Genomic DNA, 25,360 nt, shown 5'->3' on the forward strand with positions numbered 1-25,360 from the left:
CCACACGTGTCCCTAGACCAGGGGTCGGCAACCTCGGCTCTTTTATGACTCGTGGACTTCAACTCCCAGAATTCCTGAGCCAGCTATGCTGGCTCAGGAATTCTGGGAGTTGAAGTCCACGAGTCATAAAAGAGCCGAGGTTGCCAACCCCTGCCCTAGACAAAACACACAATACATAAAAAAAACAATCTGCCAGAGGCTCAGTAACCACCTTAACACCAGGCTTGGGAGCATAGCCATTTAAAAATAATAACAATAATAATAATAAGTTGGAAGGGACCTTGGAGGTCATCTAGTCCAACCCCCTGCTCAGGCAGGAAACCTTATACCATTTCAGACAAGTGGCTGGCCAGTCTCTTCTTAAAAACTTCCAGTGTTGGAGCATTCACCACTTCTGGAGGCAGGTTGTTCCACTGGTTAATTGTTCTGTCAGGAAGTTTCTCCTTAGTTCTAGGTTGCTTCTCTCCTTGATTAGTTTCCATCCGTTGCTTCTTGTCCTGCTTTCAGACGCTTTGGAGAATAGCTTGACTCCCTCTTCTTTGTGGCAGCCCCTGAGATATTGGAACACTGCTATCATGTCACCCCTCACCCTTCTCTTCATTAAGCTACACATACCCAATCCCACCAACCGTTCCCTATATGTTTTAGCCTCCAGTCCCCCAATCATCTTTGTTGCTCTTCTCTGAACTCTTTCTAGAGTCTCAGCATCTTTTTTACATCGTGGTGACCAAAACTGGATGCAGTATTCCAGGTGTGGCCTTACCAAGGCATATTTGTGGAACTCTTCTAGGATGGAAGATATACAGATCTCTGGGACATGCTATTCCAGAGGACAGAGGAGGGTCCCACTGGATGACATTGCTTGACAGAAAGTATTGACAGCGCCACATTGCCCAATCTTACTAGACAAGCAGAAACCACTGAAGACAGGTGATTCTACAAACAGCCACGAAATAATCTCCAGCCATGCTGTTTCTAGAATCTCAAAGCAATTTAGCATAACTGAACTCAACATGTCTTATATTGGATTATAGTACTATAATATATACAACAAAATGCATACAAAAATACTCTTTTAATTTTCAATATAAATATCTCAGCTGAAAACTATAAGCAAAACCATAATAGAATAATTCAATATTTTATTGAAAAGAGACTTCTTCAGCTACACATTCACATCCCCTAAGGCTGATTAAAAAGTGGTAAAATTAACTTTTTACCTTGTTTTAACAAAAAGATTTGACAGTATGCTGAAGTGAGTGGGTTGGCCATGGTAGTTTGGCCACGGTGAGTTGGCCACGGTGAGTTGTCCCGGTATGAAATGCTCTTGATTGTCCAAAATTAAAAACCAAGCTCTGAGTCAATACCAACTGGTCCCTACTCAGACACTCTCCGGAGATCCCATTGTATATCTCTTCATTCCCAGCTGAAATAGTCATTAGCTTGCAGCCAGGTTCATTGTAGAGTTGACAAGTATATTTCTAGAAATCAGCTAGTTTGACAAAACACAATTTTTTCATATCTTGGGCACTGATATTCAATTAATTATGCCCGTCATAAAGTAAATATCCACTCACCGTAGGACTACTGTGCTAAATTCATTCATTTGTTCATTCATTGTAACTGCTCATCTCATCTCAGTGACTTTTAGTGGCTCACAACAATTACAACAATATCCGAACAAAAAAACAATTTTAAAAAACTGAAAAACATACAACCACCAATATAACAGCAATAACAGAGAAAGGAAGACCATGGAGATCAGGGGTCCCCAACCCCTGGGCTGTAGCCCACTACTGGGCCACAGCCTGTTTCAAACCGGGTCCTGCTAGTGATGGGCAAGCGTGTGCATGAAGCTCCATTGGCGTAAGTGGCAGGCAAGCGCACGCATGGGAAGCTCCACTTAGTGAGTGGCAGGCGCTTGTGCCCGTACACGAAGTTCTACTCACATGAATGGAGGCACTTGAGTGGAGGATGCTTTATTTTATATTTTATATTCATTTAACGCTTTCTGGAGCTGCAGACTACGTTAGTAATAATCTTAAAGGAAGCTGCCAATTTCAAGCTCAATATGTCTTATACTTTATACAGTCTCCCTGGTCCTTTACTTCTTAAGATTTTCAAAAAGTCTGAGTAAAAATGTACCGATTCAATTTCAATCAAAACATCTTTATAAAACATGCTTTTGGGATTGTCTGGTTTATTTTAGAGCCACTTCTTTTTCTTTTACTGCTATTAAAAAATCTCTACAAATCACTGTGGAATATCTATGTTAAAACAAATCATTTAGCTGCAGTTAAATCATGTTAAGCATAGCATTCATTGCCACATCGCAGATGTGATATCTTATCTTTTGCGCAAAGGTTGACACAAGTGATAAGGCTGTATATCAAAGTCACCAGCTTTTTATTCTAATGGCAGGGAAATTGGCTTTATTTCTGCCACACCATAATTTAAAGGTTGCAATAGAATCAAAGAAACTAGACGTGTCTGTTCAAATATGTTAATAATAGTACATTATAGCAATATTTTCTATGTCCAAGGGAAATAATTTAACGCCTCACATAGCAAGTTTGGGAATGGTGGTGTTAAAAGAACTGTTTTGAATAATCTTTTAAGTGTTTTAAAATCAAATCTCATTAAAACTGTTCTGAAGTCCCATTTTACAAACTTACATATTTATGTTTTAAAAATTCATCACTGCAGAATTGTAGAATTTAAACTAATTTTTTTAAAGAAACCAAATTGTCCTTGATAAATTATTCGATCCTTAGTCACTGATATAACAGAATAGATCTGTGATACAATTTAATCTCTGATGTACCCAACAGAATTAAAGTTTAGTTAATCACTTTTATGTTCTTCAACCCATTTAAATTCCATTTTAGAAAGGTTCACAAAAGGGGATGATAACCTGCATTCATTACTTGGTTTTATGAGTGTGAGTTATGTTTTAAATCTTGTTATACCAGTGGAAGAAAAGATAATAAAAACTAACACCAGAAAAAACAGTTCAAGTTCAGTCTATCTTAAATCTGGCTGCTGCATGGGGGAAGGTGAGAAAGAATATAGGATGACATGAACATAATATGTGGATTCAATTTTGAATTACAAATCTGTACTGTACTAAACTTGAGGGATTTCCCAAACACAAAAGCATCCATTATTTGAAAACAATATGGTCACTGCCTTTCTGCTTATACCTCCACAGGCCAAATTGCAAGAAAAAGCAATTCGTAACAATATTCACTAACTTCTTTCTCAACTTGCTATTCTTATTTTGATACCTGTCTTCATTATAGTACCTTTTCAATGCATATTTCTTTAGTAATTGACTTGAAACCAGCAAAATAATGTTATTCGTATTAACTCAGCTAAAAGATCTTTCACTTGTTCATCGCAAAATGTTTATAACACTATTTTGTTTGGAAAAGGCAAGAAAAAAAAATGTTTATTAGTACTGTTTGCCAGCACTGCAGCAATACAATAGCCTAAATCAAAGAGCCAGAGAGATAGTTATATCCAATAGTTGTGGTAAGACCTGAAACATTTCTGGAATATTAAGTGTTTCTTTTAATAATTGATGCAGACATTTTGAATCTTTCTGCATAGTCTATCAGGTGCAAGTAGATTGCGCTAATGCTGCTTAAACATTTCAACTTGTCAGTATGGCTAACTCGATTTGCAAAGTATTTGCTGTATTTCCCATCGAAACAGTAATAAAGGTAAAATAAATATATGCCACTGCTTTATAATCACTGAGCATTAATGAATATTTTATATCTTTTAAAATCTCACTGTTTAATTTTAAAGGATGAAATTAAGTCTCCTTTCATACAATATGCCAATTATCTGTATATCAAACAATAACTCAGCCATTATACTTCTTTTTGTTAAGACACAGGAAGCTAATTTGAAAATACTGGCTAGCATTTTGGAAAAATAATTGAATAGACCTTCCTGCCCTCTGGTGGTTGATAAGTGAAAATTGCACATAAAATTAAATTGCTACTGATGGGAGTACATATAACTTCCTAATTTAAAAAAAAAATTGAATAAAAGAAGAAAATTTAGAACTAACTTCAGAAACTGAGTGTTTGTATGTGGTCAGTTTAACACTTCAGTCGAAAGATTAAATTAGCTTTAACTAATGAGCAAAAGTACAGAAATGCAATTCAGCCATGCTGTCTCGCAAAATTTGTAATAAAGCAAAACCTATCAGCACTACCAAGTCAATCCAGAACTGTTGCCCCTGAAATTAATTTATGGGAGCACCTTTTGCCGGCGTTAACCTCCCATCGTCCTGTGCGCTCCCACAGAGAGGGCCTCCTCAGGGTGCCGTCGGTCAGGGAATGTCAACTGGCGGCCCCCAGGGGGAGAGCATTCTCTGTGGGTGCGCCTGCCCTCTGGAATCAGCTTCCGGTTGAGCTCCGGATGGCTCCCAACCTTCGCTCGTTTTGCCGCGACATGAAGACCTGGCTATTTGAACTTGCTGGCCTGGACTGAGGGATTGGGGTTTTAGTTTTAATTTTTAAAAATTTTAATTTTAAACTGTGTATTGTTTAGGGCTTTGATTTAATTCTGTTTTAATTTTTATACCTTATGTGTTATTTATAGTGTTTTAATTTCCCTGTACACCGCCCCGAGTCCCTTCGGAGAGGGGCGGTATATAAATCCAATAAATAATAATAATAATAATAATAATAATAATAATAATAATAATAATGACATCTATTTATTGAAAGTGGATAAGATTCTAGTTCAAAGCTTGAAGGCTGAGTAATTTCATTTTATATTTAGGAATGGGAGACAATTTTATGGGCCTTGCATAAATAGGGCAATCATGTCTATTCGATATATAACGGATTTGATTTTCATCAAAATTTGAAATTTTCGTATTTTTTGCAAAACAATTGCAGTAACCATTTGTAACTACATCACAAGCAGCTGTAATTGTTTACTGTTTATATGTTGCAATTAACTGGATATATATATATATATATATATATATATATATATATATATACACACACACACACACGCACACTTATACACACACATACATAGGTACATATACATATATATGTTATAATATATAGGTTGTTGGGGGGCTTCAAGATGTATGTATGCATGCATGCATGCATGCATGCATGCGTGTACATATATAATGATTTTTCTACAAAGAACTACATAAGATACAAAACTATATTTTAACCAATAGGTTCATATTCTTCATGGTAATCTTAGTAAGAGTCAAAAAATTATGCAAAGGAGGCATTATATTGATTTAATATCATTACTACTAAAATGAATTCAAATAAAAACAAATGAAAAGAGGCTAATGTCCAAACCATATAATCCTTTTAGCTATCCCATTCCAGCAGCAACTCCCATGAACGAAGCATACTGCTAATACCGTAACAACATAAATATAAGAATTGATAGTATTAAAAAAAGTGATCATAATGCAGATCATTTCACACAGGGACTGGCTTCTTGAGATGCCAGCGACTGTGTTAAATGAGGAGGGGAGATCTTTCATACAATAATGAAAGGAAAAAAAGATTCAAAAGGAACACTCGCAATTGGAATCCTCATGTATATAAATAGGTTGGAATTAGTAAGCAAAAAAAAAAATACTTCAAAAATCTGATTGCTCAATTTTTGATATACAACAAGGTTATGACAATATTGAATTTTTAGTTAAAGGCAATTTACTACTTTAGGAAGCGCTTCTGTCTTTTCAGGACAAATTAGCAAGGAACTCTTCTTTGCAACATCACCCCTTAGTGGTTGTTTTACAGAATGACAGTGAAATTGTTTTTAAACAGAAATCATTCTTCTGCAGTCCCATTCCTAATCAAGGTTATGATAAGTAGCAATGCAGTTGATGCAAGAAATACCTAAGTATGTAAGAAAACTGTGTACAATTTTAAATAAAGGAAGAAGGAGCCCTATCCGATAGCCCTAACTCACCCCTGGTGAAGCTTTTCACCACTGTAAGGCAGCATGCTCACAAACACACAACCACTTTGGGGTAGAACTAATGCAAATGTGATATGTCGGTTACACCATCTGATGTACCTACAGTAATCTTTCATCATCCACTTAATTAAAAGCTAAAAACCTAATAATGAAACATGAAAGGAAGTATGCAGCCTGCATACATAAGCCCTCTTTAACAAAGCTGACACTAGTTATAATGAGCGACATTTATTCTTCAGCTGCGAGACAAGAGCTCACCTCCTGGATGGTACTGCTTCCTGAGAAGTTGAGGTTGTACTCCCGCTGGACTTCTCGATGGGTGACGATCAGCATGAAGTTTTGATTTAATGATTCCTGCAGGGCACTGAAAGGGTTGAAAGAAAAACAAGAATATCAGGAGCCGAACATGTTCTAACTTGCTTTACATTTAGCTGTAAAACCCCAGGAGTAACCTTAAAAACTCTGCAGAGACAGGTCCAGGCACAATGTTATCGTTTTTCTTTTTTACTCCTAAAGGCAAGGAAGCAACTGGAGAATGACCAAGGGAGCTGACCTGTTAACTCCTTCTAAGGTAGTTGGTATCTGAGGCTATATTTCAACTCTTTGCAATTTTCACAACACAGCTCTTACTGCAATTATTGCAATACCGTAGGCACACTCAACGTCTATCTGTCTCACATACAACACACTCGCATCTTAAGAGACCTCTAGGCTGTAAAATTAAGCTCAAAGTAAAAGCTTTGGTGATGCTTACACTGTTTACAAATACACAGATAATTACGTATTTATATGCCAGGTTTTTGTGTGCACATGACAGCTATGCTTTTCAGCTAAGCAGGGTAAATGTTCATAACTGCTGTCCAATTAAGTTGCCAGTAAGACATGTGGAAAATTCTAGGATTCACTGATTATCTCAGGAAAACACCAAGTGAATTTGACTCAATTTCACCTCCCAGTCTCAGGTTTACAACCAACTGTTCATCTTTCCAACGTAATCTGGGAGAAATCAGAAATGATGGGGGGGAGGAAATCTCAGTTCTCAGAAATAGTAGGAACATTCATTCCTTTCTTTCTAATTATGGACATTACAGCCACAGATGTCAACTTTTGATAACATAAATGATACCAAAAACAGGAGGATAAGTCAATTCTTGAACGTTCTTGATTTGGATAAATGTTAGAAATAATTACATCAACAGTCCTTTGTTTGAACTATTTATTAATCTTGGTAAATACAGACTAATAAAATAATAGACATCAGAAAGCCCCAATGAGTGGAAAGTATTTCAGTTCTCTCAGAAGGTTCAGAATTACTCATCTAAATTTATCAGTTCAGCATCCCACATTAAATTCCATGCTGTTCCAGAGATCCCTCAACCTACAGAAGAAGGGGCTAAGTGGGAACAGAAAGACAAAAATCATGTGTGTATTTTACATAGACAATATTTCCTTCCCTCTCCCCCTGTACCATCTGGGAAAACTGTTGTTACTGATAGAACAGAAGTGATAGGGAAAGCCACTAGCGTATTAAAAAAAGGTCAACTACACTCCCTTCTAGAATGATAATGTTACGTAGTATGGTGATGAAATGTCTGCCAGAAAATAACCAAGCTGAGAGAACACCAAAGATTCCAAAGCTGTGCTTAGAATATCAAGTTTTAAAGCACATACATCCAACTATACTTTCAACACAACTCTGATCCTTTACACTATTGCGAAATTACTTTCCACAGTTCTTTCAAGTTATGGAAGAGAAAATCAGTCAAGATTACAGGGAGCCATTTTGCTCAGATTCTAATATACTGTTATTTCCATCCTTCTGGCAAAGAATGATGCACTATTACAGTGAAGGAAAAAATTATTTGATCCCCTGCCGATTTTGTATGTTTGCCCACTGACAAAAAATGATCAATCTATAATTATAATGGTAGGTTTATTTTAATAGTGAGAGACAGAATAACAACAAAAAAGCCAGAAAAACTCATTTCAATAAAGTTACAAACTGATTTGCATCTTAATGAATGAAATATGCATTTGACCCCTTCGCAAAACATGACTTAGTACTTGGTGCAAAACCCTTGTTGGCATAAACGACCTCCGTTCATTCCGCCGGGACCTGAAGACCTGGCTCTTCGAGCTCTCTGGCCCAGGCTGAGAATTAATCTTAATTTTAACTGGGGTTTTATTTATGCAGGGACAAATATAATTTTTTAAATTTGTTTTTAACTTTTGTATCTTGGATTTTTAATCACCCTGTAAACCGCCCTGAGTCCTTCGGGAAAGGGCGGTATATAAATGTAATAAAATAAATAAATAAATAAATAAATAAATAAATAAATCACAGAGGTCAGACATTTCTTGTAGTTGGCTACCAGGTTTGTACACATCTCAGGAGGGTTTTTGTCCCACTCCTCTTTGCAGATCCTTTCCTCTACATTAGAAGTACATTGTCCAATGAAATATTAATATGACTCCAATAAAACAACTCATTAAATCAGATACTTCTTAACCAGAGTTCACTGAATATTAAATTCAAGTATTTAGAACATTTTTAGCATGTATAATCTTGAGAATAATCACAGCTGACAATGGATACATATACAGTGTAGAAACAGATACAGATACACAGACACACGGTTGCACTACACACACACACGTGCGCACACACACACACGTGCAATTATACATCAAGAAACACTTTCAGTAAAATTTTATTTATTAAATAACTTATTTTAGCCACTTGTTTCTAATGAAGTACTAAACATTTGAAAACACTTAGCTATTAACAAGTATTGTACTGAAACTTACTGAAGCTAATTTCAGTTAAGATTTTTTCGGTTGGACAAGTAGGTCTCACATGCAAACTATTCCATGTATTATCTTCAGGACTAAATCTCACATTTAGTTTTTCTGCATAGTTTTAAACATGGGGTTGGGAACCATGCACAGAGCACTGGAAAAATCTTATTTATATGGGACATGGGAAATAACTATATGTGCAAAGTACATATATCTTTCCTATCTTTTTTCACTATCAGAACTGCTAATTGTGAAATAACTAATTGTTCAAAATCATACAGAAGAATACTATTTGTTCCAATCATTGGAATCAATTGTTTTACTTGCTCTACTATATGTCTCAAGTTTAAACTTACATATGTTAACTTTGCAGGATAGTTTTTTTTAACAAAAATAAGGTACTAAAGATGTCAGAAATCTAAAACATCCCTAAATGAAACATAGCTTGATACAAACGACATTCAACATTCAATTTCTCAAACAGCTAATTAATGCCAACAGACTTTCTGAAAAAGGTACGTTAAGGGCCAGAACAAATATAGTATTAATTATATAAATACAGCTCACATACATGGATTTTCTTATATAAATAGTATCCATAAAAAATGAGAAAGAATAATTATTTCCTTCATCACCTCTGCTCCAATAAAAATATATTTTCTGATCTTTCTACTTGCATTTTACAACCATTCAAAATCTTCAGATATTGAGCTGAAATTTAGCAACAAAACCATATTTTGAGCTGCAGAATTTTAGCTTCTGTAACTAGTTTTTTTCAAGCTCATTCCCACCCACACCCAAAATAATGGAAAATATTTAGCTGTGCATCTATTGATGTCACTAGGAATTTAGATCTAACTTACGTTCTTATCCAAAACCAAAGCTTACTCTTCTATTAAAACGCTCCTTCCTCTATGTGTTCATATTGTATGTAATTATCTTTGTGGGTAAGAAATAGAGAATCTAGCACAATTGCTGTGAAACTGTGAAGTGATTATTTCAATATGTTTCTCTGCAGCTTACTTTAAAAAAAACATTGAATTCCATATGAAATCATCTTGACCTTTGGAGAATTAAAAGAGTAGAAGAATTGTTTCCTTCTTTCCTCTCTATATCAAAGTATCTTTTCCATCATCTCTTATAATAATAATTTAGCACAATTAGCAAACCTAATACCCTATCTTTTCTCCCTAAAAAAGCTGTTTATTAAGAATCCCTCTGAAATTGTATGAAAAATAGCACAAAGAGCTACATATGATGAAAACAGTTTCTTTCCTATCCAATTCTACTGGAAGTCACAGCTGGCTTCTCTTGTCTTTTAACATGTATTGCCCTGTTCCACCGCCCTGAGTCCTTCGGGAGAAGGGCGGTATACAAATAAAATTATTATTATTATTATTATTATTATTATTATTATTATTATTATTATTATTATTATTATTATTATTATTATTATATAAAAGTATTTTATCTAGCTATTATCTAGCTATTTCTTAAATTAATATTTAGTGCAATACAATTGTGTGTGTGTGTGTGTGTGTGTGTGAGAGAGAGAGAGAGAGAGAGAGAGAGAGAGAGAGAATTCTCTTGAGTTCAATGGATTTTAATCTAAGGCAATTACTATATACTACATTATTATTCCAGTTTAATCCCACAGAGAGCCTCTTTGTGAATTTCATTTGAAAAATATCATTATTCATCATATCAATTCATTTTTCTTACCAAACATCTACATTTTAACAAAATATCATGAAACATAATAATTAACATTTATACTGCAAACATTCAGATTTATACAAGCTCATGTCAATAGTCATCCAAATTTGCTGTAATTACAGTTTATTTACACTAAAACAAAATATGAAGTCACTATGTAAATGTAATGTTTGTTGTAGCTAATGCAGCAAGCAATAGCAAATTAGTTTAAAACAGCAATCACTCAGAAAGCTTTTGTTTACTTTGTATCCTGAATGCTAAACTATTCAGAGGGACTAATTCATAGTCACTTCTCTTGTGAGATGGGTGGCTTTCTAAATTTGATAAATTAAATATATAAATTTAGAAGAACTGACCTGGATTTATGTAAGTTTATCCCACCTAAGGTGAAATAAACCCAAATTCTGTATTTTCTCAACTGCTGGGATCCCCTAACCTCTACAATATGTAAAACTATGTTTTCATTTCAAAAGCGGTTCTTTTCAATTTTGAAAGTAGTTCATTATCCATCAGGACATACAATTGTTCAAGAATGATTTAAAAAAATCCCTCCTGCACGCAATCTTGGGATACTACCAATGTTTAATTTAGAGTATCTGAGCATTTATTAAAATGTAGAACTGAATGCAGGAAAAACCAGTAAAGAAAGTTAATTTATCAAAAAATAACAGCATCAACCAAAATGCATGTAAATGACCACATCAAAGTCTACAACTGCCACATATTCGCCTTGTCAAACTGCTGATATGATAATTCAGTCAGGATCACATGAAAAAAAAAGTATTTTAAATCCCTTGCTTTCACTTTACCTTGAATTTGAAAACAGTAAGTTTTGTGCCATGGTATATTGCTAAAACAATTGATCAGTAGGCCGAATAATGTTACAGTTTGAGTAAATGTTATGCTGTCTTTAGTTTAGGCCATCTAATCAAGTTGTCTTTCTTTGCTTTGCATGCACACTTCTTTCCAATTTAGCTTCAAAATTCTCACAATTCTCTGTCCTTCATACAAATGAGAACAGGCTGCATGCACAGACTTCATTTCATGTGATCTTAAAATTCACTAAACGTTCTTAATCACTCAAGTCCTATGGATTTCTTTTTAAATGGAAAACTCACATCTATTACTTTCTATGAAGTATTTCTTCTTAACAATTTCCAGTGTTCCAGATTGTATTTTTAAAGTTGACTTTCACAGAGTTTCTAGTGGTAGCCTTTTAATCCAAATGCCAGCAATGTACCGTATGTTTTCAGTGTAAATATAGTACAACTGCACTGCAATTTACTCAAAACTGTATTTCATCTTGTACCACAAATTTTCTAAAACAAGGATTTTTATTATTGCAAATTTCAATAATCCTGCTTTGTCAAATGTAATTGGAGAAGTTATGAAAGCAAAATATAACTAGAAAAAACTGCTGGTTCTGTTGAAATAACTTGGAAGGTTCAATCATTTCTGCACGGTTCATGCTCTTTATTTTATTTGTAAAACAAGATAGGAATCCTTAGCCCAAAAAAGTTTAGAAAATGCAGCATGAAAAGAGCTGGAAGAGATCATACAATTATTTAATAAACCTCCTGTTATAAAGCACGGTTATCATCTCTACCAGCAACTACCTCTCCATCAATTTATACCATCCAAATATTAGTTCCTCCTGGAACAAATGATTAAAGCTACTAAAGTGTAGAGAGTTTGGACACTCTCAAATATACTATTAACATGAATCCTTTAGGTTACATTCAAATTTATTTGTGACTTACCCTGGCAAACTTGATGAAGACGGTGGTGGCAAGTCTGGTGTTAGGACGTACAGGTTGTTGTTTTTGGGCAAGTGTAGAGTTTTTAGAATAGTCTGCAGGAAAAAAAAATATTTAGAATTTAGAAGTGTCAAAATGTTTCTATTTGGTGTCTGTATCTGAAACTTAAAGCCAAACCGATGTAAAATTATACATGTCACTAGCAGCCACAATTCTGTGAGTTAAAAAAAACACAAGGAACAATTAATAACAAGCACAACAGGAACCTTATTATTCTCCTGATGAAAATCTTTCTTCCATAAAAAAAATCCCATTGGGAGTAATGATTGGTAATATTTAAGCATTTTATTCAGTCTGGCCCTTAAGTGGGTTTCATTGCAATATAACTGCATGTAACACATAAGGTACAATTTAAACTGCTGCCAGTCAACAAGCTTTCTTCTATTATGAAAGAAATCAACAAGCTTTCTTCTATCACTAATATCCATATTAATTTCTGAAGAAACACAGCAGCCCTTCTTTCTAGCGAAAATTCTTACAGTCATGAAGCTAATTAATATTGTACATGTTTAATCTTCAGTGAATCATGATGTTTCTACAATATGAAAAAGTAGCACGCCAGGCTTTTTAACCTAGGAGAACTGATGTCCACTGCCTTCTTTTTCAGTAGAGAAAGCCCAAACACATCTTGTACATATTAGGCATATTATGTATGTTTTGGTGAGATTGGATGGCCCTTGTAATATAAAAATATTCACAATGATTCATTCTGGTCTTTGATACCAGCATCTAAGTGATGCTGTTGATCTGTCTTAAGGCCTGGAGGCTTGAGTATCTGGATGGGAAACAACTGTCATCAGCAGAATCTTAGTATCAACCCTTCCAAGTAAACCAGACAGGAAACACGGCTAGGTGAGCTAATTCTAGTTTATTGTGAGGCTACATTAATAGAATCTTATTTGTTTGTTTTTCACATTTCTGAACTGCCCATCTCCTCAAAGAGGAACTCTGGGCAGTGTACAAAAAAAACATCAAAATCTAAAAACAGTATATAAAACATTAAGACATTGGAATTAAAATTTCACAATTGAATTTTTAGAAGGAGGCAAGAATAATTAAGACCTGTTAATTAAAACGGCGAAGGGGGGGCAGGCTTTCGTGGCCAAACCAGCCCCACAGCTGTGTGCTTCTTTGAGCTCCCCCAGGCAAAGCTGCAGAGACGTGTTTTAACTCCTTTTCGGAAGGCCAGGAAAGTGGGGGTCTGCCTCACCTCTGGGAGTGGGGGAGAACATCTTGCAAGTCTGAAGGTACAACTCTCCCACCACCACGTTTAACCATCAGATTAATTAGAGCAAGACCTTCCTAAAATTATGTCTCTGTCTGTTAATCCACTACAATAGAGGCTCCCTCCTCTCTTGTCTGATCATTTCCTAGGAAGCATGTCTTCCCCTCATCCTTCAAAAATTTTCTTGTATACCATAACTCCTGGTAAAAACCAAGTGGCTTTGGCTTTCTGGATCTGGGGCCTTTCCATCTATAGTACTGGATGGGGCAGCATTGGCTCAAAGAGAGGGAAGGGGGAGTTAGGAAGGCCCGGAGAGAGACCATGGCAGGAAATCCTTTGTTGGGCTGCAGGAACAGAGTTAAAATCCAGAATGTTTTAGCTCCATTCCTGCAGCCCAAAAAAGATTTCCCGTCCCCTGTGTCCACAGGATGGGGAAATCCTTTGCTGAGTTGCAGGAACGGAGCTAAAATCTTCAGCAAAAGCACCCTTTCTGAGGCCACTGTAATTTTGAGTGATCATTAAATGATTAGTTGTAAATTGAGAGATACCCATAATTTTCCAGATTTTTGGCTTGATTTGTAAAGCTCTACATGAATGTTACCCCTCTGAAACCTCAAGGGCTTCTGCAACGTTCAGATTTGATCAAAAACACAAAATATGTACTGTGACACAAGGTCCACCCTTTATGAACTTCCATACAGTGTCACAATGCACAAACTAAAGGTGTGCAGTTTCCACTGCAAGACCAATTTTGCTATTTGCCACGTCTGCAGATGACCATGCAAACTCACCTACTCTGTTCACTCAATGGGAAACTGTCACCTTAGGTACCTGAGGACTATGGGGCCCTGGGGTCAAAAGTTTGTTATGCCTATCCAGATCAGAGATGTCTGACAACAATTCCAGTATTAGAGATGTTTCACGTTTTATCTGGAGATCTCAAAGCCTGAACCCAAGATCTTCCACGTATAAATATGTCGACTCTGCCATCCTTTTATATAGCAAATTATTTCTATGTTGCATGTAACTGGTGGAGATATATAGTGATGCTGCACCTTCATGCATGATTTATGAATCATAAATTCAAAGGCACTTCAGAGATAATCAACTTTCCCCACACCTACTATCTCGTTGTGGAATGCAACTGCACTGATAAGTTGCCATTCAGTTTCTAATTGAGTAAATCTCAATTTGTTTCAGTAAATGATTCACTGGTAAAGATAGATCTTGATCGTTATATTACCAGGACCAAGACAACCTGACTACAACACAATCTTCATTATTTTAGGTTCTTATCCCTGCCTTTTTTCCTCATATATAACTCAAGGCGGCAAACTTATCAACACTCCCTCCTCCTCCTCCTATTTCCCCACAACAACAACCCTGTGAAATAAAATGAAGTGAAGGGAGTCGGGCTGAGGGAGAAGGATGACCCAAAATCGCCCAGCTGGTTTTCATGCCTAAGGAGCGAGTAGAACTCAACAGTCTCAGGGTTTCTAGGCCAGCATCTTAACCACTGCACCAAACCGGCCCTCAATGTTACTTAATGCTTCTACAAAACCCCGGCTTTTCTTCAGAGGAAAGGTGGGATTATCAGAAAATCACTCAGGAACACTCGGTTACATACAAAGTGCCAAAAAGGCATGTTTCAGTTTAGAATATAGTTGGCTGTTGTGACTCAGTTACTTCTGAATGGATCTCAGTTGGGCAAAGCCTACGATGATAAAGAAGGTTCTGTCTTGTGATATGACCTGGTCTTCTTTGTAGCTTGCAGAACCCAAGGAAGTGGAAAGAGTTCCCTGCCACCTGTGCCCTGGATCCATGTCTTCCTGACTACTTCAGGCAGCTAGATGGGACACCAATGGGTGGATCGAGAAGGTTATATGAATGTTTCTTTGAAGGAGAGGGCGATGGTTCCTGCTTTGAATGAGATGCTTATATGCCCTTTCTTGAGGAAACCATTCTTGGATCCAGCTGGTTTTGATGACTTCTGTCCTATTTCTTTAATATTCTTCCCACAGAAATATATGCTGCCCCCACTATGCTACCATTCATAAACAGCTGATTAATAGCTAGTTAATGTGCTTTCAATTCCAGATGGCAGATTATGAATACCCATCTTGGATTTTATCATAGGCTTTATTTTTGTTTTTTTTCTTTTGTGGTTCATCTTGTTTTAATACTTATTTGGATATAATTATTACTTTTGTTTCATGTCATACACAACCCAAAGTCGTTGAGGTGGTGGCAGCTTATGTACTGTTAATAAATAAAGGAATATCATATAAACAATGGGGTAAATAAAAAGTATTTATAATGAGATAGAGAAATCTTTTTATTGCTACTTGGAACAGGAACTAAAGAAAGTTGTAAGAGGACAACTGAAAAGAACTGTTGCCTATAAGCTGTTTCCTATAAGCTGTTTCCTATCATATATATATATATATATATATATATATATATATATATATATATATATATATATATATATATATATATATATATATATGTAGATCTAGAGTCTCGGGTTTCTTCCCGCGGTTTTGATGTTATGTTTGCGTAGTACTTTACTGATTTTGTCGGTTGTTCCTTTTATGTAGGGCAAAACCGCATTTAACACTGACAGAAAGATATCAACCATCCTGAGAAATCCCAAAGACAAAATAGAACTGGAAAACCAGGGCATATACCAAATCCCATGCGCCTCCTGTCCAGCAACATACATTGGACAGACTAACAGAAGAATAGAGGTACGTGTAGAAGAACATAAGAACTCAGTACAGAAGAAAGATCACACATCTTCACTAGTACAACACATAAACACTACGGGACACAACATCAATTTTGAAGGTACAAAAACTATCGCCAAAATAGAACATCTCAATAGCAGAATAATCAGAGAAGCCATTGAAATAGAAAAACACCCAGACAGTATGAACAAGCGAGACGACACCTCCCGCCTACATGCCATTTGGAAACCAGCATTGATAGAGAAAAGAATTTCAGCAAACAAGGATTTAAAAAACCAACAAACAACCCCAAATGCCACCAGCCCCAGCAAGACTCATCCACACCCAGAACAAAAACTCTCCCACACAGAAGACAGAACAAGTCAAGCAAAAGTGCCATCACCCAAGCAGAAGAACGCACACACGAACCTGACCGACCCATACCAGAGATACGTAGCAGGTCCTCGAACCCGGAGCCAAACCAAAGCTCTGGAGGCCACTACACAGCCCACTCCTCAGGACACCAAATCAAAACACTCAGGATATTACAACACAACAAAAAACCCCACCCATTCAGAACACACCCCACCCAAACAGAAGACAGCCACGCCTCCAACCAATCAGAAGACAACCATGCATCCACCCAATCAGAAGACAGCCACGCCTCCACTCAATCAGAAGACAACCACGCCTCCACCCAGTCGGAGGACAGCCCCACCCAATCAGAAAGCAGCCACGCCTCCTCCCAGTCGGAACACAGCCCCACCGGCAGTTGGAAGGAAAGGAACAGCCAGACCACGCATTGCTCCTGGAAGCAGCAGGAGGAACACTCTGGCCTGATGATGACGGATGGGATTTCGTCGAAACGTCGCCACAACTTTCTGAAGATGAAAGGAACGCGGGAAGAAACCCGAGACTCTAGATCTACACACACACACACACACACACACACATATATATATATATATATATATATGATTTCTATACCGCCCTATTCCCGAAGGACTCAGGGCGGTTTACAGGGCAAAGTTAAAACCAGTTAAAACAGTACAAAAGTTAGAATACAGTTAAAATTAAAATAGAATTAAATAATGTTAGCCCAAATTTAAAATTTAATTTAAAATTTAAAAATTTAAAACCCCTCAGTCCAGGCCAGCTAAATCAAACAACCAGGTTTTTAGGTCCTGGCGAAACGAACGAAGGTCGGGGGCGGTCCGGAGTTCCACAGACAGGTCATTCCACAGGGCAGGCGCACCCACAGAGAACGCCCTCCCCCTAGGGATAACCCGCCGGCACTCACCGGCAGCACCCTAAGGAGGCCCTCCCTGTGGGAGCGCACAGGACGATGGGAGATTGATGCTGACAGCAGGTGCTCCCTAAGATAACCCGGACCCGTGCCATTTAGGGCTATATAGGTCATCACCAGCACCTTGAATCTCACCTGGAGGGCAACCGGAAGCCAATGCAGCTCGCGGAGGAGAGGTGTTACATGGGAGTGTCGGGAAACTCCCATCACAACTCGCGCAGCCACATTCTGCACCAGCTGAAGCCTCCGAGTGGTCCTCAAGGGCAGCCCCATGTAGAGAGCATTGCAGTAGTCTAACCGGGAGGTCACGAGCGCATGAGTGACTGTGCGTAGGGCATCTCGGTCCAGATAGGTCTGCAACTGGCGCACCAGGCGAACCTGGGCAAAAGCCCCCCTGGTCACGGCTCCTATATGATCTTCCAAAGTGAGCCGTGAATCCAGGAAGACGCCCAGGTTGCGAGCCCTATCAACGGGGGGTAACATCTCATCCCCCGTAATTAAAGATGGACAAAATTGGTTCATCCGAAATGCCGGTATGCACAGCTACTCAGTCTTGGCGGGACTGAGTCGAAGCCTGTTTCTCCCCATCGAAACCCGGACCGCCTCTAGGCAACGGGACATCACGTCGAGGGCATTGCTGGGTTGGTTCGGGGTGGAGAGAAAAAGTTGGGTATCATCAGCGTACTGATGATACCCCACCCCGAAACCACGAATGAGCTCGCCAGCGGCTTCATATAGATGTACATAAGCACACGCACACAAGCACACAGAGTCCACCTTCCCTTAAACTCTAAGAGCAGAGAGTTACAGATGACGTATCATGCCATGGCCCCATGAACAAGGTTTTACATGATTTCTATCCCTCTCCACTGGGGTGGAGGTGGGGAATTCTCTACACTGTGAAGGTAGTCCTCAACTTACAACAGTTCATTTAGTAACCATTCAAAGTTACATCACTGAAAAAAGTAACTTATGACTATTTTTCACACTGCAGCATTTCAAGGTCACGTGATCAAAATTTAGATGCTTGGCAGCTGACTCGCATTTATGAGAGTTGCAGAGTCCCGGGATCATGTGATTATCTTTTGTGACCTTTTAACCAGCAAAGTCAACAGATAAACCAGTTTCACTTAACAATGCTATTAACTTAACCTATAATTGTGATGCCAACCTTTTGATCTAACTTCCACCTAGCTTTCAATTGGGTATATTGAAACCAAGAGTAACTTATGTTTTCTTGTCTTAACTCATCTAATGATTTAAGTTGCCAATCATTCCCTTGCAATCTAAGTAATTCCTTATAAGAAACCATATCCAAACTCACTCCCATAGATACGCCCTCTATCGCGTGTCCAGGAATTCCCCAAATCGGTATTTTATAATTTAACTTATAATAATACTTTTTCCAGACATGCAATAAAGCACTTCTAAGAATATGGGATCTAAAAGCCCTGTCCACCTTCTTATCGTAAAGCAAATATGCATGCCATCCATATACCAAATCCCAACCCTCAAGATGGGATTATAGATCAAAATTTAGTAAAACAAATTAGAGATTTAAATTGTGCACATATAAAGAGGATATATAATGCTTTAATTGAATTGGATAAAGTGGGCACAAAATATTCAGGAACCAATTTCGTTGGACACTTGGGAGATAATTTGGGTCAGAAATGTTAAATTTATTCAGGCTCAAAACTTAAGAGAAAATTTTTATAAAATGTTTTATAGATGGCATCTGGATCCCAAGAAGTTGTCTAACATGTATCCTAATTTACAGTCTAAATGTTGGAGATGTGGTAGTTTAGAAGCCACCTATTTTCATATGTGGTGGACTTGTAGAAATATAAAAGCTTTTTGGATTAAAATTTGGTGGAACATTCAAAACATTTTAAGAGAAAGATAAAGTTTTCTCCGCAAAAGTTTTATTTATTTATTTTATTACATTTATATACCGCCCTTTCCCTGAGGACTCAGGGCGGTTTACAGGGAGTTAAAAATCAGCAATACAAAAGTTAAAAACCAATTTAAAAAAGATTAAACTAACCCTATAATCCTGTATTTAGCTCTGGGAAGTGGGGGGGGAAAGTGGGAGGGTTTGGGGTGGGGGGATTTGGGGATAAATTGTAAAATCTTGTCTTTGTAAAACTCTTTAATTAAAAAAATGCTATTAACAACTGCAATGATTCACTTAATAACTGTGGCAAGAAAGGTCATAAAATGGGGCACTTAACTCACTTAACAAATTTCTCACAGCAACATAAATTTTGGGCTCAATTGTGGTTGTAAGTCAGGGACTACTGTATATCTCGTCTGTGTGACCACCTGGGGGCGCCATGTCATTCTTACTGGGAATCTTCAGATACAGAATATTAAAAGAGAAAACTTACACTGAAGGAATAGAATATACTGTCCTGCATATTGTCCAAGTTAACAATTGTCCAAGTTAAATGCTATCCTTCATAAATATTGTAAATATTGTGCTTTCCTTGTACAAGCAACTATGCCATTAAATCCAGAATATTTTAGGCATTCCTGACATATCAGCACTAATTGGCAAAATATAAAAACTTACACTGTCATCTACATCTCCAGTCTTCCAGCCCTTTAGCAACATTTTTGATGCAGGAATCTGGAGCTCATTTTCTAAAATATGTTTGATCTCTCCTGGAAAAAAACACAAAGGAGAATCATCAAAAAACATTTCTGCTTTTTCTGATTTATCTTTATAAAGCATAGGCAAAATAATATCTAAGAATTACAAGCATTATTCAATCAAGGTATTTTAAACATGTGTTTAAGTATAAACTCATAAACTCATATATAGTAGCATTAAAAATGAAACACTGAAAAATGTTCAGTATCTAAAAGAGAAAAATGCAAAATAATAATAGGTTTTATTTGAAATGCTATTGAATTTTGATATTGTTTTTCCCACCTTATATAAAATGGATTAAAGGAATTCAGATTTCATTTCTAAATTAAACAAATGGATCTTTTGATATGTTTAGGATATATAATTTGCAGTAGAATTTTGCTTTTAATGATATATGCTTTTGGCTCTAAAAACCTTTCTAAATTGTTTGAAATGTTTAAAATTTACACATAATGTCACTACTCATTTACCATCTTAGCTAACAGCTACCAAATGCTTTTTCAGCTTGGCATATTCTACAATGGCATTTCTTCTTTCCCATGGTTGCTACTTCAAAAGTTTGAAGAAGATATGTGATGACTAACTCTTGGCTCTTTTACATAAATGCATTCTCTTCCATCACTAAAATGTGGCCCTCAATATCACTCACAGAGAATGTTAATTAACTGTTGTGATTGTTGTTAACAGAGCTAAAGACTAAATTAGAGTAGGATTCTTTCCTTAAAAAACTTTGTATTTCTTTTCCAGATCAAAATTACTGTTTTGATTCTAAGCTCCACAGACAACTTGTTATTTTATTCAAAGCCCTTTCAAGCACTGAACTATTCCACTGAGCAACATTGTATAAGTGTTGCTTAATAGCGAATATAGTTATGATCAAATGCAAAACATTAGTCTGGTGTTCCAAAGCCAATGTCATCCTAGTTCTGGATGATTTTAATTATTTCTCTATTCATATGATATATGTTCCTTCCATCTGGTGGGCATTTTATGCAATTGCATCACTGGGGGGGGGGGAAGACGTTAACATCTGACTCTGAAACATTTATGCACATAACCTAAAGTTGCTTTTGCAAGAATGTGAACTGAAGATGTTCAATTTGCTATTAAAAGGACAGGCTTGAATATATCAAATAGTTATTTTAAAAAAAGCTTTTAAAAATAGGTTAATATGATGCCTAGCAGCAGTTTCATTGCATGCATAAAAAAGGTAAAGGTTCCCCCGCACATGCGTGCTAGCCGTTTCCGACTCTAGGGGCCGGTGCTCATCTCCGTTTCAAAGCCGAAGAGCCAGCGCTTGTCCGAGGACGTCTCCGTGGTCATGTAGCCGGCATGACTGGACGCCAAAGGCGCACAGAACGCTGTTACCTTCCCACCGTAGCGGTCCCTATTTTTCTACTTGCATTTTTACGTGCTTTCGAACTGCTAGGTTGGCAGAAGCTGGGACGAGTAACAGGCGCTCACTCTGTTATGCGGCACTTGGGATTCGACCCGCCAAACTGCCGACCTTCTGATCGACAAGCTCAGAGTCCTAACCCACTGAGCCACCGCGTCCCTATTGCATGCATAGTTGATGGCAAACCCAGCATTGCTTCTATATAATGTGTGAATTGACCCTGAGCAAGAGACAAATGGAAGGGTTTAAAGTACTGTTGAAACACTAATGAAAGTATGGCCTTAGTTTGGTAAAAAGTGGAACTTAGGAAATCAAAACAGATACAGTCTGGTGGGGTTTTTTTACTCTTATCTCATTTAAATCAACATTCCTTGTCTCTAAATCATAGGGGAGGCAAGGAATGTTGGGGCCCCCGGCCTTCTCCATGGTGGCTCCCTCCCTCTGGAAAATCATCCCTCTGGAAATTAGACTGATCCCGACTCTGAGACTCTTTCAGAAGGCCCTGAAGATGTGGCTGATATGAATGTATGTTGTTGCCAGGGTGGTATGGTTATTTTTTTATTATTTTCATTTCTTTTATATTGTGTTTTTATATCCTGTAAGCCGTCTTGAGTCGCCATGTGAGAGTAGGTGGCAATATAAATTTTCTAAATAAATAAATAAATATAACCTGCTTAACCCCAGAGATACTGTGACTAATGTTCATATATATAGATATAGACATAGATATACAGATATAGATATAGATATATATAGATATACACATATATATACATATACATATACATACATACATACATACATACATACATATATCTGTGTGTGTGTGTGTGTGTGTGTGTGTGTCATATGTTAACTCTTAGATTACCTTGCTAGGCCCCAAACATGGGGCAAATCTTTATTTCCTGTTTTCAGCCTTATCTCAAAGGCCATCGAACAGGCTGTAGTCACACCGGAGAGTTCATATATTTGTGTAAATTACTAACAAAGAATTTAGGGAGGCTGATATGCATTTCGGACTCATTAGTCCTCATCAGTCAGTTCGAATCTCAGAAGGGTATGACTGACTGATGAGGACTAATGAGTCCGAAATGCATATCAGCCTCCCTAAATTCTTTGTTAGTAATTTACACACACACACACATATATATATATAATATTTGTCAAGTCATCTGAATATATATATATATATATTCATACTATATTTGCACATATGGAAAACTACTTCAGATAAATACAGAGTTATGAGCAAAATCTCTATAGATACCAATATTTCCATATAGTTCCCTGGAAAAACTTTTTTTTAGAAAGAAAAATGCATACTTTGTTGACATGATACATATACTTCAAAAGGCATCATATTTCACCCTCTCATTCATGTCAACACAAATTTCTCTTAAATCCTGCTACTTCTAGAAACTAAATCATCAACTTGTATAAAAAAATTCTCTCAAAATATAAAAGTCCCTTGCCTGATTAAAAATGAGCATTTTATTAATCTATTAGCCGAAGTGATCTTAAAAACACTTGTATCATTTTCTCGTTTAGAGTTGTGCAAAAAGAAAAACGAGACTGAAAACTTGGATTTCAGCCAATCTCAAAACAAGACACAACCTAGTGAAGAATTGAGCATAAAAATGGATAAGAAATGAATAGCCAAACAAGTACCTGCTTAGCAAATAAAACATATATTTGCCACTAGGTGGCGCTCTTTGATTATATATTACAAACTTTTTTTTAAAGCCTTCTGGACAAACACTTGACACAATATGCCTATGATTTTTATATTGAATTTTTAAACTAAATACACCATCCAAAGTCCCTCTTTGAGACAGATGGGTGCTTCACAAATGTGAAATATAAATAAACTAAACAAATACTTATTTTCAAAAGAAACATTTGTTTGACATCAGTAATCATATCGAGTGGGCAAAACTGTTTTAAACAAATACAGTGGTACCTTGGTACTCATTATTAATTGGTTCTGGGAGGCACAATGAGTACCAAAAACAATGCATATCAAACAATTTTTCCCCATAAGAAATAATATAAGTGAGTCACAAGGCAGCCAACAATGACAAGTTCTAGAGTACCAAACAAATGATGAGTACCGGGACAAAATTTTCACATCAAAATACATTGAGTACCAAATTTGATGAGTTTCAAAGCAGCTGGATACCTGGGTACCAAGGTACCATTGTAATAAAGTTTCATCTTCTTTCTTTGCTCAAGGGAGCAAAATAATATATAATATGAGATTAGTAGATAGGAAAATTAGTTGCTGCAATACATATCACTAATTCCAGCACAACAAATACCGTATCTGAAAATTGTAATGGTACAGTTTACAGCATAAAAGAAATCACTGCATTTTATAAATCAATGACTCCAAGATGACTTTATAATGAGGGCAGAATTCCTTTTTTTTCTGTCACAGTGATATTTCTCTTAATTCTGGCATCCCTTCAAGCACAACATTTTGTAATCTTTAAGCTGAATTCAAAAGCATACAAGCTCTGTGATTCTAACTTGGTACAACAGAGATATTATACAGTGTATTAAGATGGGTTCTGGTATCTTTGATCATATTTTGGCCCGTCATACAATTATTAATTCAAATACTTAAAGAACCCAACCATGTTTTTTGCCAGTCCTTGTTTCCCCAAGACTAACACTAACACTAACTTTACAAGTGCTGTTTTTATATGTCTCTTCCCTACCCTACCCTACCCTACCCTTCAAAGAAACGCATCAGACTTCAGCTCACTTATAGCTATAAATCTCTACTCTTTCAGAAATCAGATAACAAAAAGAAAAGGCTTCAGAGCGATTCATTTATTTAACAGATTTATATAACTGCCCATCCTTTTAACGTAACCCTGGGCAGCTCACAGACAGTAATAAAGCACTAAAAAGAATGAAAAGCATAAAAACCATCACCACCCCCAACAGAAAGCTAGATAAAGTGTTTCCTTGCAGAAAATAAATGAGTCGTGTATACAAACCCCTGGGTGCTACAGAACACACCGAGATCAGCCTCCGGGTAAAACTTTAAAACTTTTCCTCCTGCCCTTTCAAGTCAATGGACTTTTTGGCCCTGCTTTTCCCAAGCTTGAGATTGTTGCGTCTTTACAAATCAGTTCTCCCTGGCCTTAACTCTGCCAGTTTCAGCTCTTACATGTATTTTGTATTACAATTAAATTTGGTACCAACTTTGGGTCTTGTTTTTTTTGTTTTTTTTTAACTCAGTAGTTTCTTACCAACTGTAGAACTGTCTTCAAGCACCACATCCACATTTCGATCTCTGTATTCCACTCTGAAGTCAAGCATTCGCGGTTGTCTTTCCACTATTTGTCTAGATGGCACTACGTGACGAAATGCAGAAGAGGAGGAAGGTGCCGAAGATGATGACGAAGGATGACTAGCGGGACCATAGGCAGGCCTTTGTAAAGATTCCCCACTATATTCACTGAAAAACATACCAATTTGCTTTCAAATAAAGACAATTTTCCAAATTTATCCACGCTCATATGCTTACATGTACTAATATCAATTGTGTGTACTAGCCATTGCAAAAGGCTTGGAATTGCACAAGCCACTTAGAATATGAATGAGGATTTAGTAGAAATGTCTGGGGTAGTCACAAAATAGTTAACAAAATGCTGAAAACTAAAAATGAACATATTTAAAAAGGTCATTGGACTAGAGAGAACTGTATAGGAGTGTATGAT

At 36.9% G+C, this 25,360-nt stretch overlaps 1 protein-coding gene across 2 annotated transcripts in view; it reads right to left on the reverse strand.

Moving 5' to 3' along the window:
• FAF1 (Fas associated factor 1) overlaps positions 1-25,360 on the reverse strand; it is a 222,531-nt gene that overhangs the window by 162,261 nt on the left and 34,910 nt on the right. For both annotated transcript variants that reach the window (XM_083359601.1, XM_083359602.1), the window contains exons 4-7: positions 24,890-25,098; positions 20,153-20,244; positions 12,261-12,352; positions 6,244-6,349 (exon numbers count right to left, since the gene is read on the reverse strand). In XM_083359601.1, coding sequence (XP_083215727.1) covers positions 6,244-6,349; positions 12,261-12,352; positions 20,153-20,244; positions 24,890-25,098 — 499 coding nt within the window. The remainder of the gene's footprint in view (positions 1-6,243; positions 6,350-12,260; positions 12,353-20,152; positions 20,245-24,889; positions 25,099-25,360) is intronic.

This window comes from Vipera ursinii (genome assembly GCF_947247035.1).
Source record: "Vipera ursinii genome assembly, chromosome: 3".
In the NCBI taxonomy this organism is placed as follows: Eukaryota; Metazoa; Chordata; class Lepidosauria; order Squamata; family Viperidae; genus Vipera; species Vipera ursinii.